The sequence below is a fragment of the Leopardus geoffroyi genome, chromosome A1 (assembly GCF_018350155.1).
Source record: "Leopardus geoffroyi isolate Oge1 chromosome A1, O.geoffroyi_Oge1_pat1.0, whole genome shotgun sequence".
Taxonomy (NCBI): Eukaryota; Metazoa; Chordata; class Mammalia; order Carnivora; family Felidae; genus Leopardus; species Leopardus geoffroyi.
The window spans coordinates 70,058,727-70,073,325 of NC_059326.1; the positions used below are offsets into that span (position 1 = coordinate 70,058,727).

The following is a 14,599-nucleotide window of genomic DNA, read 5'->3' on the forward strand; positions in this document are numbered from 1 at the left end:
GATCACGACCTGAGCTAATATCAAGAGTTGGACATTTAACCGACTGAGCCACCCAGGGTCCCCTAGAAATTCTTTCAATGAAATGGAGCCTCCAGGAATAATCTGATCCGAAAGGGGTTTCACTTTGTCTTTGACTAACCGCTTCACAATTAGGTAGAGAAAGAAGTTAACTCGTAGAAAATTGATAGTCACGCAAATGTTTCCTGTTCATAGCTGTCCAAATGATTCTGTTCGTGGCAATGCAAACTCACTCTTCCCTCTGGGAAGAGCGTGCATCTCTGTTGTTCAAATCCTTATTGGAGCTGATTGTAGCAGTGTTCCCCCAGTTTCTTCACTAATTAGTCATATGAAATCTCAGCACATGCTCATTTTATATTTGTGTGAGAGCCAGGATTTTACCTTTAAAATTATCCTTTAACACATTCTGTAATTCAAACATGCATAAGTACATATTCTACTAGAACCTGGAAGTGGGGGAGGTGAGGGAACATAATGAAAGAATAAAGTATCTTTATTATTATTTTTTTAAGTAGGCTCCGTGCCCAATGTGGGGCTTGAACTCACAACCCTGAGGTCAAAAGTCGGATGTTCTATGGACTGAGCCAGCCAGGTGCCCCAAAGCTATTAAATGTTTATACAAAACAAGTTGGAATGGGATTTAAGGGTCATCTTCAAACTACTACTCCAGGCAGAAATACATAAATCCCCACAAAATATTTTCTTTCATCATTGAATCTGATTTGCAGTGTGGACACCACAGGGTTGTTTTGGTCTAATCTGTCCCCGGATAGTCCCTTCAGGTGGGAAATTCACAGACTCTCAGTGGAGTGTCAGCAAACACAAATATCTGAGCGCTCTTGACAGCTGCTGTCTCCTCCTTCCTGGGCAGTTCTTTTAGAAATAGCTAAGGGGTGCCTGGGTGGCTCAGTCGATTAAACATCCAACTTCTGCTCAGGTCATGATCTCACGGTTTGTGGGTTTGAGCCCCGCGTTGGGTCCTGTGCTGACAGCTCAGAGCCTGGAGCCTGCTTCGGATTCTGTGTCTCCCTCTCTCTCTGTCCTGCCCCTGCTTACGCTCTGTCTCTCTCTCTCTCTCTCTCTCTCTCTCTCTCAAAACTAAATAAACATTTAAAAAATCTAAAAAAAAAAAAAAACCAACAAGAAATAGTTGAGATGAGAGGAAGGCAAAGAATAAAATGTTGCCACTAAATTCTTCCTAACTCACTGCATATCGCTGGGGAGCACAAATTTGTGCCCAAAGGCACAAATGCCAAGTACGACCCATCCAGGTCTGGTTGCCAAAAAGCACCTCTTTCTTGCCTTCTCTCTTACCGTGAATAAAGACTTTGCATTAATAAAAACTTAGAAAAAATTATTGCCATGCTAGGGGTGTTTTAGATTCTTCAGTGGTCTTTGGGATAAGGGAGTCAAATAGGATTAGAAATGACACGAAGCTCATTTTCTGGATTTCAAAGTATCCGACAGCAGAAGCGTAATGGGAGAAAAGAGGGACAAAACAAACAAACAAAACAAGGACTTAAACTTGCCACCTGACTTTCTCCCCATAATTCAAAAAAAGAAAACCGGATATGTCTTACCTCTGAGCATGGGAGTGATGATAGTAGAAAGCAAGCTTCCAGCATTAATGGCCAAATAAAAGATGGAAAAGAATCGGTTTCTTTGTTTTTCCTGTAATTAAAAGGATAAGGTTACAACATGACTTTGGTTATATATCAACTGATCAAATGTGGCTGATGATCGGTCCTTGAAAAGAATCAAATGGAGAACAGACTTGGTGTCTGTGGAATAATTCCTGGATGTTTATATTTGTTTTATGTAGTTTCTGTGAAGGCACATGATCTCACCTGGCCCTCTTCGAACTGGTCTCCACCAAACGCAGACACACAGGGCTTTATTCCTCCAGTTCCCAGAGCTATCAGGGCCAGGCCAATCATGGACAGTGCCCTAGGGAAAGGAGAGGCGATATTGCAGAAATGTGAGATTCTTCAAAGCAGGAGTCTCTCTGTCCTCTAATTTCCCTCAGAGGACCAGGGACAGTGGTTCTATTTGGGTTCCTGGGCCCAATTTCCAATGTAGGGAGGGGAATCCCCATACTAACAATAAAAATTCACGGCCACCGGCTGGGTGTCCTACAATTCAAAGCAATTCTGACACTCTCTACCTGGAGACAGTATCAGATTCCACAGCTCATACGACCCAGCAATAGCACTGCTGGGAATTTATCCAAGGGATACAGGAGTCCTGATGCATAGGGACACATGTACCCCAATGTTTATAGCAGTGCTTTCAACAACAGCCAAATCATGGAAAGAGCCCAAATGTCCATCAAATGATGACTGGATAAAGATGTGGTACATATATACAATGGAGTACTACTGAGCAATGAAAAAGAATGAAGTCTTGCCATCTGCAACTACATGGATGGAACTGGAGGGTATCATGCTGAGTGAAATACGTCATTCAGAGAAAGACAGATGTCATGTTTTCACTCATATGTGGAAGCTGAGAAACTTCACAGAAGACCATGGGGGAAGGGAAAGAAAAAAAAAACATACGGTTACAGAGAGGGAGGAAACCCGTAAGAGACTTTTAAAAACAGAACAAACTGAGGGTGAAAGAGAGTGAAATGGGTGATGGGCATCGAAGGTGGCACTTGTTGGGATGAGCACTGGGTGTTTTATGTAAGTGATGTATCATGGGAATCTACTCCTGAGGCCAAGTGTACAGTGTGCTCCTACACTGTAAGAGTGTGTTAGCTAACAGTATGTTAGCTAACTTGACAAAAAATAATACTAAAAAAAATAATTTAAAAAAAATTCCACAGGTTAAGGGCTCAGTCCTATAAGACGCCTTCCCCCCGACTTCAGGCACCACAGGCAAGCCTAGGTTGTCACCTGTGCTTCTCACTGATGAGCTACAAATTGGAAGTTCCAAAGACCATCTCCTTGAACTTCAGATACAAGTCACAATCCCAGGTTGTTGCCTGTACTTCTGAACTACTGGCTATAAATCAGTATAAACGACCTCCTTGTAGGGTTCAATTAACTTGCTGGAGCTGCTCACAGAACTCAGGAAACACTTTACTTACTAGATCACCAATTTATCATAAAAGGATATAACTTGGGAGCACTCAAGTGGAAGAAATGCACAGGACAAAATAGGTGGGAAGGGGCACGGAGCTCCCATGCCCTCTCCAGGGTGCCTCTGTCCCCGTACCTCCCTGTGCCTACCAACCTGGAAGCTCTTCCAACCCTGTCTTTTGGGTTTTTATGGAGGCTTCCTTACATAGGCATGGCTGATTAAATCATTGGCCACTGGATAGTAACTCAATCTCCAGGCCCTCTCCCCCTCCCTGGAGGTCAGGGGGTGGGAATGAAAGTTCCAACTCTCTAGTCACATGATTGGTTCTTTTCACAACCAGACTCCATCCTTAGCCAGGTCCCCAAAGTCAGCTCATCAACATAACAAGAGATAGTTCACCACTCTCATCACTTAGGGAATTTCCAAGGGTTTTAGGAGCTCTGTTCCCAAAACAGGGAAGATTGAATATGTATTTCTTATTACAAATCACAATCTCACAGTAGTTAAACACAGAGAAGGGACTCAACCTGTTTGAGAAGATAATTCACAGGAATACAGTCTTGATGGCAGAATGAAATTTGAATTCATGGGCCTTAACATTACTACCATAATCTACTATCTTTTGATCTTCTCAAGAGATGCAGAGAAAGCATTTGACAAAGTACAGCATCCTTTCTTGATAAAAACCCAAGATCATAAAAGCTAGTCACAAAAGATCCACCGCTAATATCATCCTCAACGGGGAAAAACTGAGAGCTTTCCCCCTAAGGTCAGGAACATGACAAGGATGTCCACTCTCACCACTGTTATTCAACATAGTGTTGGAAATCCTAGCCTCAGCATTCAGACAACACAAAGAAATAAAAGGCATCCAAATTCGCAAGGAGGAAGTCAAACTCTCACTCTTTGCAGATGACATGATACTCTATGTGGAAAACCCAAAAGACTCCACAAACTGCTAGAACTGATCCATGAACTCAGCAAAGTCATAGGGTATAAAATCAATGCACAGAAATTGGTTGCATTTCTATACACCAATAATGAAGCAGCAGAAGGAAAAGTTAAGGAATCTATTCTATTTACAACTGCACCAAAAACCATAAAATACCTAGGAATAGAGTTAACCACAGAGGTGAAAAATCTATACACTGAAAATTATAGAAAGCTTGTGAAATAAACTGAAGAAGACACAAAAAAATGGAAAAACATTCCATGCTCATGGACTGGAAGAACAAATATTGTTAAAATGTCGATTCTGCCCAAAGCAATCTACATATTCAATGCAATCCCTATCAAAATAACACCAGCATTCTTCACAGAGCTAGAACAAACAATCCTAAATTTGTATGGAACCAGAAAAAAACCTGAATAGCCAAAGCTATCCTGAAAAAGAAAACCAAAGCTGGAGGTATCACAATTCTGGATTTCAAGCTATATTTTAAAGCTGTAATCATCAAGACTGTATGGTACTGGCACAAAAAAGACACACAGATCAATGGAACAGAATAGAGAACCCATAACAGACACACAAATGTATGGCCAACTAATCTTTGACAAAGAGGAAAGAATATCCAATGGAAAAAAGATGGGCTCTTCAGCAAATGGTATTGGGAAAACTGGACGGTGACATGCAGAAGAATGAACCTGAACCACTTTCTTATACCAGACACAAAAATAAACTCAAAATGCATGAAAGACCTAAACATAAGTCTTGAAGCCATCAAAATCCTAGATGAGAAAACAGGCAACAACCTCTTTGATCTTGGCCGCAGCAACTTCTTACTTGACATGTCTCCAGAGGCAAGGGAAACAAAAGCAAAAATGAACTACTGGGACCTCATCAAGATAAAAAGTTTCTGCACGGTGAAAGAAACAATCAGCAAACCTAAAAGGCAACCAAGGGAATGGGAGAAGATATTTACAAATGACACATCAGATAAAGGGTTAGTATCCAAAATCTATAAAGAATCTATCAAACTCAACATCCAAATACCAAATAATCCAGTGAAGAAATGGGCAAAAGACATGAATAGACATTTTTCTAAAGAAGACATCCAGATGGCCAACTGACACATGAAAAAATGTTCAACAAACTCATTAGCAGGGAGCTACAAATCAAATCCACAATGAGATACCAGCTCACATCTGTCAGAATGGCTAAAATTAACAACTCAGGAAATGACAGATGTTGGTGAGGATGCAGAGAAAGAGGAACACTTTTGCACTGCTGGGGGGAATGCAAACTGGTGCAGCCACTCTGGAAAACAGTATGGAGGTTCCTCAAAAAGTTAAAAATAGAACTACCTCGCAACCCAGCAATTACACTACTAAGTATTTATCCAAAGGACACAGGTGTGCTGTTTTGAAGGGGCTCATGCACCCCAATGTTCATAGCAGCACTATCGACAATAGCCAAAGTATAGAAAGAGCCCAAATGTCCATCGACGGATGACTGGATAAAGAAGTCATGGAGTACTCGATCCAAAAGAATGAAATCTTGCCATTTGCAACAATGTGGATGGAGCTAGAGGGTATTATGCTACGTGACATTAGTCAGTCAGAGAAAGACAAGTATCATATGACTTTACTCATATGTGGAATTTAAGATACAAAACAGATGAACATAAGGGAAGAGAAGCAAAAAATAATATGAAAACAGAGAGGGAGACAAACCATAAGAGACTCTTAAATACAGAGAACAAACTGGGGGTTGCTGGAGGGGTTGTGGGGGGGATGGGCTAAATGGGTGAGGGGCATTAAGAAGGGCACTTGTTGGGATGAGCACTGGGTGCTACATGTAAGTGATGAATCACTGCATTCTATTCCTGAAATTATTATTACTCTTTCTGTTAACAAACTTGTATGTATGTTTAAAAAACTTAAAGCAACCGCTTGAATACTGGACAAGGATTTATGTATGGAATTCTTTTGTAGCTCTTACCGTTTTCAGTAAAAGAATGGGTAGGTAAAATGTATCTGTGTGCACTGTGTCTAGTACAATCATAATAGAATCATAATAGTCATGAAAAGCCATGGAAAAAGACAATTTAAATGCAAAGCAGAGTATCAGGTTATGTGGTATGATCTTAACTTGTTTACAAAGTACAGAAGACTGGAAAGAAGCAGAACGAAAGATTTACTACTATAATCTTTTACAATGATAGAAGAGATTATTTGTAATAATGGAGGGAATTAAGGCTTAGTTATTTTTACTTCCCTTGTATTTTCCAAGTCTATGTATTTTACCTCCTGAATTGAAAAAAATCACTCATGGAACTTACCAACTCCCATTTTGTAGTTTTGTTAGATTTATAGTAGGTACTACAAATTTCAGGTTTTTAAAAAAATTTTTTTAAGTTTATTTATTTATTTTGAGAGAGAGAGAGAGATGAGCACATGCACAAGCTGGGGAGGGGCAGAGAGAGAGAGAGAGAGAGAGAGAGAGAGAGAGAGAGAGAGAATCCCAAGCAGGCTCCACGCTGTCAGCACACAGCCCAGTGGGGGGTTTGAACTCACAAACCATGAGATATGACCTGAGCTGAAATCAAGAGTTGGACACTGAACTGACTAGCTACACAAGCACCCTCAAATTTCAAGTTTTATAAGGGTTTACTCCAAATCTTCTTGTTTACAAATATTACTTTAAAATTCTAACAAATATTTTAGGAAACTATAGATAAAGTCAAGGAAGATACTGCACATTGAAAAATTCCTTTAAAAAATCTGCTCAGGGGCACCTGGGTGGCTTAGAGGGTTAAGCGTCCGACTTCGGCTCAGGTCATGATCTCACGGTCCGTGAGTTCGAGCCCCGCATCGGGCTCTGTGCTGACAGCTCAGAGCCTAGAGCCCATTTCAGATTCTGTGTCTCCCTCTCTCTCTGCCCCTCCCCTGTTCATGCTCTGTCTCTCTCTGTCTCAAAAATAAATAAACGTTAAAAAAAAAATTTTTAAAAATCTGCTCATCTTAGGGCTCCTGGCTGGCTCAGTCAGAAGAGCATGTGACTCTTGATCTCGGGGTTGTGAGTTCAAGCCCCATGTTGGGTGTAGAGTTTAGTTAAATAAATAAAACTTAAAAAAATCATGCTCCTCTTCTTGAATTAACTGGCTGAAGCACTTTTTTTGTTTGCCTCTTAATAAACTTGTGCTTAGTGCTATCACTTTTATTTTTATTTATTTATTTAGATTTTTTTTTTTTTTTTTTATGTTTAGAGGCACCTGGGGGGCTCAATCGGTTGTCTAACTTAGGCTCAGGTCATGATCTAGCGGTTCATGGGTTCGAGCCCCATGTTGGGCTCTGTGCTGACAGCTCAGAGCCTGGAGCCTGCTTCAGATTCTGTGTCTCCCTCTCTGCCCCTTCCCCACTCACGCTCTGTCTCTCTCCGTCTCAAAAATAAACAAATATTCAAAAAAATTTTTAATTTTTTTTATGTTTATTATTTTTGAGAGAGAGAGAGAGACAGAGCATGAGCAGGGGAGGGGCAGAGAGAGGGGAGACACAGAATCTGAAGCAGGCTCCAGGCTCTGAGCTGTCAGCACAGAGCCTGACGCGGGACTTGAACTCACCAGTAGTGAGATCATGACCCGAGCTGAAGTTGGAAGCTTAACCAACTGAGCCACTCAGGCACCCCCAAACATTTTAAATGACAACAAAACATGGCCGGTTGGATATGATGTACCGGGCCCTCTAGTGAGAGCTGTAGGTATGCTTGAATATGAACTCCATGAAATACCCTAAGAGACTAAGCTTTCTTGAATACTTACCACTTGCCAGGCCATGCTGTGGGTCCTTTACCCAGATTAAGGCACAAAACTGCCACACGAGGTAGGCACTAGTTAAAGTGAGGAAACCTAGGCACAGAGGTTAAGAAATGTGCTCAAGATCCCACAACTAGTAAAGGGCATAGCCAGCATTTGAACCGTTAGCCTGGCTCCAAAGTCCATGATCTTAATTGATACCATAGAAGAGAAAACTGAGGCCTGGGGAAGGTGAGATGCTCAGGTCTTACAGCTCCTTTGTGAGTAGCTGGGACTCAGACATTGGAAGTGTGAGCTCCTGACCCAGTCATACAACCACTCCCTCCCACCAGCGTAGTTCTCTGTGGGCACCGAGGGTGTTGCAGCAAGGGACCGGGTCTAAACAGCAATCCGATTGGTTAACAAACCAGAAACGCCAGAATTGCAGAAACCAATTTGAATTTCAGTGATATTTTCCCAACCCATACGATACGTTGCTCATAGATCAAGGAACGGAAGCACAAGAACCAGAAACAAAATACATTTTTATAAGGCCAGACTGTAGTGATGGGAAATTAGTCTCACAGAGGAGCGTTTGTCAACGGCACTTTCCGTCAAGAACTCAGAACACAGGGCTGCAATAAATATTTCTGAAACTGCATTACTGAAAAATAAGCAGAAGTATGGTACGAGGAGACACCCAAAGGTACAGAGTCTTGAGGAAACCTGGCACGATTAGGGATCAAGGTCTGTGGGAGTTCTGTCCCTGTGAGGAAGATCAAGATTAACACAAGTATTCCGGGCGCTGACCGTGTGTCATGTGACATGTACCCGAGACAGCAAGGCGTCGAGTGAGCAGTGGCTCCAGACAGCTGCTAGGATGGTGACATACATAGACCCAACTCTTAGTCAACGAAAAAGCTTCCTCTATGCTGATGAGGGAGGAAAGACCTCCTTGCACTTACGGTGAAGTTCAAGGAAAAAAGATGAAAAATTAGAGCATGGAGTAAGCCACCAGTGGCGGGGGGTGGGGGGGTGGGGGAGGGCAGCAGGTGTCAACTCACACATGTGCGGGGAGGTTGTCAGGGATTCCGTCATGGTCGAAGTCTGTGAGGTCATTAATGGAACTGACTGAAATCACCGCCTGTCCGATTGTGTACACGATGGACAGCGACACGATCGTCCTGTGTTGAGAGGGGTTAAGAGAACCTAAGTTAACTGCATGGTAGGAGCCCACTTCCTTCCCTCCCACAGAAAGGTCTCTTGCTTCAAAAGGCAAGACGCCAGCCACTGTGTACTTGTTTCTCAAACTTGAGTACCACTGGGAACTCTTCAAACAACAAAACGAAAAACAAAAACAAGAACTGTTAACTCCTAGAAAGGCAGCCTGCTGGAGAATTTGTTGCCCAGCATGCACGTGTAAGTCACATCGGCTGGAGCCAGGGGAAGGGGCGGAAGATCGGTTTCATCTCTGAATTACTTGAAAAACTCAGTGTTTCCTTTTACCTAACTGCTGAGTCCGTCTATCTTCAAAAGTAAGAGATACTTATCTTGTGCCTGATAACAATATTTGGCCAGGAGTGGGCCATTAATTATGTACCAAAAAATGTTTTAATGTTTAATTTTAAGAGAGACAGAGACAGAGTGTGAGCGGGTTGGGGCAGAGACAGAGGGAGACACAGAATCTGAAGCAGGCTCCAGGTTCTGAGCCCCCTACGCAGGGCTCGAACTCACAAACTGCGAGATCATGACCTGAGCCGAAGTCGGATGCTTAACCGACTGAGCCACCCAGGTGCCCCAGTCATTTTTATATTGTATTGAATGTACAGTGAGTTAATTTGTGTTTTCCAAGTTATCTAAGTATTTTGCCTCCTGAATTGAAAAAAGAAAATCACTCCTAGGATTTACCAACTCTCATTTTGTGGTTTTGTTAGATTTATAGCAGGTACTACAAATTTCAAGTTAAAAACAATTTTTTTAAGTTTATTTATTTTGAGAGAAAGGGAGAGAGAGTATGCGAGCTGGGGGGGGGGGGAGCAGAGAGAGAGAGAGAGAGAATCAGTGAATGTGGCCCAGAAGAACCTCTACTTCCTTGCTCATTAAGTCCTGGGGACTTCTCAGTAACCCTCTATTGGGGGCACTCGTAGAGCTGATCCTGTAGAATTGGATGAATGCCCCACATCCTCCCCGCCCAGAGAGCAGTGTGAGCCTTTCGGCAGCCGGCACATACATTAGGGAGCTTCTTTGTTCTCTAGACCTTAACTCTGCGCCTCACACGTGATTGATGATAGACAGTATCCCTGCTACTATTTCAAGAGGAGACAGAGACGTCACCACTGTTTGGAGGAAGGAAAGAACCTACCAGGGCTACCTGCATTCACACTGCCAAACGCCAGGCACGGTGCTAGACCCGGGATGCGATCTGAGCAGAAACAGCGCCTGACACGCTCTCCTAAGAGTTTTATGGGCCTTGATTCCTTGTTCCCACCGTCCTTCATCCCAAACCACAAAGCTGCAATTACTTCTTGGCTTGTTTCTTAACAAGGAAGCTGCAAATACTCACTTGAACTTTCCCAGCCAGGAGTCCGCGATCAGCGCGCCAAGGATGGGCGTCAGGTAGCACAGAGCCACAAACGTGTGGTAGATGGCCGTGGACAGATTATCGTCCCATCCGATGAACCGTCTGAAGTACAGAATCAGGAGCGCTTTTTGCAGAGGGCAGGGGGCGGGGCGAGAGGGGAGACAAAGTCAGGAGCTGTGGTAAGTCAGGCTCTTCACTCCGGGGAGGGAGGGTGAGGAGGGTTACCTCTCATTCCATAGTAGGAAAATCTTTCACAGAACTCATTGACCACGATGAAGAAGATGCTCAGGGGGTAACCGAAGCAGCCCTGATGAAAACAAACGGTGTGGGATTGAAACACGCCCCCCACTGGCCCGTGTTCACCAGTGAGCGCTAACAGCATGGAAAGTAGCTGATGCACATTTAGCAACTTGTCAGTGACTGTCCAGAGGTGGAATCAAGAATTTAAAAAATGTTTCACCCCTTGCACTCCACACAGAGACAACAGTGAAATAAAGCATCTGGTTTTATTGTTATTTTGAGAAAAACGAGACACACCATGTCCTAAAGAAAAAACTCAGGATTGTCCCCGCACCAATGACACAAGTATATAATAGGAATTAAAAAAAAATTTCTTAAATGTTTATTTATTTTTGAGAGACAGAGAGAGACACAGCATGAACAGGAGAGGGGCAGAGAGAGAGACACACACAGTCTGAAGCAGGCTCCAGGCTCTGAGCTGTCAGCACAGAGCTCGACGCAGGGCTTGAACCCACGAACCGTGGGATCACGACCTGAGCTGAAGTCAGACGCTTATCCGACTGAGCCAACCAGGTGCCCCTGTGACAGGCATTTTTAAGTGAAGGAAGCACAGCTGTGAACATTTAGGAGCATATCAGACAAAACAAAGCTCTGTAGAGAAGGAAAACAAACACTCACCTGGGATCTGGACATTCCTGAAAGAAAAACAAAATGCCACTATTAAAGTCAAGTAATGAAAACGCTTCCTGCAGAGTCTCAACTCAGACCCTCTGACTTTTCGGGGAGGTCAGATGTGCTGTCCAGACAGCTCCAGCCTTCTCTGGGAGCGGGACCTGGCATCAGATTTTCTTTTAATTAGCTCCTCAGGCAGTTTCATTGCGGTCAGAATTGAGAGTCAGAGGCTTCGAGAATAGCGCCAAGACCATTTCCTCCTGAAAACACTTCAAAGGCTGCCCATCGCTCACAGGGTGAAGACCAAACATTTCCGCTTGTCCTTTACTATCTCACGAGGTCAGTGGGGTTGGGTGAGGATTAAATAGTGGGAATATGAAATGCTTCAGGGTGTCTAACACAGTGAGGACTCAGACACCATTCCCATTACCTGTTCCGGCCTCTCTTCCAGCCCCTTCTGCATGCATGGGGCGGGGCTCGCATGACACCCAGCTACCCGTTTGCTGAGCACGTTGGGCGCCCACTCAAAGACGGTAACGCACGAGACAGTGACTCCAGGGACGGCCCCTGCCCCTTCCTACACCTGTTGTAACTCTTGCCACGACACGACCCGCACTAGCCCCCTCTGCCTCCCAATTCTCCCAGAGTGGAATACCAGTTTGTATTTCTACCTCCCCTCCAGGGGTGTCCACCTCCCCATCCCCAGCATCTTTCCCAGGACCTACCACTTCGCGGGGCCTTATTGTCAGAAGAAGGAATTAGAAGAGCAAGAAGAAAAAAAGGTGAGAATCCGAGTAAGCCAGTGCAAACCAAGGGCTGTTGACTCGACTTTCTAGATCTTAGGCGAACCCTCATGCCCCTGCCCTGGCCTCCCCTGAATTTTGAGGAGAGCTGACCCATCCCCTGGTTCAAGTCTTCACGCCGTGTGGCACCGCTTCCTGCACCTACGCACGGCCAGTTCTTATCTGTGTCTGTCACATGCGGGGCCCTTCTCCATGGGGAATCATCCCTCCCCCTCCCTGGCTTCCACTGACCGCATCTTAGAGCCCTTTGTTTTCAGGGGCCCGCGAGCATCCCCCCACCTCTATTCTGAATCTGTGACCCCACGAATGGTCCTCAAACTTCAGTGTGCCTCAGAATCGACCTCCTTGGGAGAACAGGTCGCCGAGCCCCATGCCCACAGCTGCTGACTCTGGGGCGGCCCCCTGAGCCTGCATTTCTCACAAGTCCCAAGCCGATGTCCCCGCCGGTTCAGGGACATCCCCGTGAAAACCACCCGCAGGCTGTGATGTCCAGTTGCCGGACTGATCTGCATGAGTAGTTCTGATCACCTCGCTGGCCCCGAGCTCCGCAGAGACACTCCGTGCCTGCTGTCCCATCACAGACGCTGGCCCTGCCGCCTCGGATTTTCATTCTGTGCGAGCCCCGAGCCCCAGCCCACAATAAACAAATCCGCAGCCCTGCCTGAGGAACTCTGCTCTTGGCCCAGACCCATGTGGTGGTCGAGACCCCCCTCCTTCATGGGCGGGGGCCTCGCTTCCTGATTCTGGTCACGCTGTGCCGTGGGCGTTGGCACTTCCCCAACCACGCGGCAGACGGTCTCACTGTCGCCCACTTAGGATCAGGGGTGCTATTTCAATCCTTGTCCTAAGGCGGGAAATGACCTGTGCTGGCCTCACAGGGCTCCGGTCCCAACTCCTGCCGTCTATAAAGTTCTGGAAGGACATTGTTCCACGAATAGCCTGATTTTCTCCCCAGTTAGACTTGCTGGTGGAAAGGGGCTGCTTTGAGGGGCAGAACGTGGGCATGCGGGGGGGGGGGGGGGGGCAGACGTGTGATTGAACCTCGCACCTGTTGCTTTCCAGCTGTGACCGAGGGTGAGCCAGCCTCCCTCCGACAGCCCATCTGTCGGGGCCCCCGCCCAGGTCTGACGCATCATTCAGGGAAGATGCTGCCGCCTCCCACAGGGTGGGAATCAAATGTTTGTTGATCGAACAAGTGCTCCCAAGCCGCGGTCGTAGCCATCACCAAGTCCAGTGTTTGGATCCCGGCTCTGCCCCTCATTAGTTCCACCTGCCCGTCCAGGCTCTAACCTCCTTCTGCCGGAGACGCTGCCCTGCGCGCGCTTCATCAGTCTCTCCCGGGTTCCTGACCCCCCACGTGGCTTGGCCAATGGGAAGCCTGGGCAGGAGACCAGAGGGTCGGGGTGTTCCTCTCCCTGCCTCCTTCCCCATATGTCACCTCAGACTGCTCCATCCTCAGGGGACAGTGGAGGCTCCTCCGAAGGAGGCCTTCCCCACACAACTCTCCTCCCAGATTCTGGTCACAGTTTTATACCACTTCCCATGGGGGAGACAACTGAAGTCATTACTCCGGGTACCTGCACTGTCATTTATGCCTCCCTGCCTCCCCCCCCCCTTTTTTTTAATTTAAAAAATAAGTTTATTTAGGGGCGCCTGGGTGGCTCAGTCAGTTAAGCGTCTGACTTCAGCTCAGGTCATGATCTCATGGTCTGTGAGTTCGAGCCCCGTGTCGGGCCCTGTGCTGACAGCTCAGAGCCTGGAGCCTGCTTCTGATTCTGTGTCTCCCTCTCTCTCTGCGCCTCTCTTACTCACACTCTGTCTCTCTCTGTCTCTGAAAAATGAATAAACCTTAAAAAATTTTTAAAATAAGTTTATTTATTTTCAGGGAGAGAAAGAGGGAGGGTGGGGAAGGGGCAGAGGGGAGAGAGAATCCCAAGCTAGCTCCACACTGTCAGTGCGGAGCCTGATGCAGGGCTCAAACTCACGAACCAGAGATCATGACCTAAGCTGAAATCAAGAGTCTGAGGCTCAACCAACTGAGCCACCCAGGCGCCCTGCCCCACCTTTTCTTTCTTTTTTTTAATATTTATTTATTTTTGAGAGAGAGAGAGAGAGAGAGAGAGAGAGAATGCATGGGGTAGGGGCAGAGAGAGAGGGAGACACAGAATCCAAAGCAGACTCCAGGCTCTGAGCTGTCAGCACAGAGCACGACTCGGGGCTTGAACTCACAGACCGTGAGATCATGACCTGAGCTGAAGTCAGACACTTAACCAACTGAGCCACCCAGGTGCCCCTGGCTCTGTCCTGTTCTAAACGGTGTGTGTGTGTGTGTGTGTGTGTGTGTGTGTGTGTGTGTGTTTGAATCATCGCTTCTATGCCGAATATGCCTTCTGTGTCCAGATGGGACCCTGCCTGATGTAGCCCACACACCAGCTTTCATCACCAGACTGGAGACAGCCACTCCCCAG

The 14,599-nt window shown here is 45.8% G+C and overlaps 1 protein-coding gene across 1 annotated transcript in view; it reads right to left on the bottom strand.

Annotated features, from left to right (window-relative positions):
* Nucleotides 1–14,599, bottom strand: part of SLC15A1 (solute carrier family 15 member 1) — a 57,229-nt gene that overhangs the window by 28,582 nt on the left and 14,048 nt on the right. The window contains exons 2-7 of the mRNA XM_045444660.1: nucleotides 11,335–11,351; nucleotides 10,642–10,723; nucleotides 10,399–10,540; nucleotides 8,900–9,019; nucleotides 1,866–1,965; nucleotides 1,599–1,689 (exon numbers count right to left, since the gene is read on the bottom strand). Of these exons, the coding sequence (XP_045300616.1) occupies nucleotides 1,599–1,689; nucleotides 1,866–1,965; nucleotides 8,900–9,019; nucleotides 10,399–10,540; nucleotides 10,642–10,723; nucleotides 11,335–11,351 (552 nt within the window). The remainder of the gene's footprint in view (nucleotides 1–1,598; nucleotides 1,690–1,865; nucleotides 1,966–8,899; nucleotides 9,020–10,398; nucleotides 10,541–10,641; nucleotides 10,724–11,334; nucleotides 11,352–14,599) is intronic.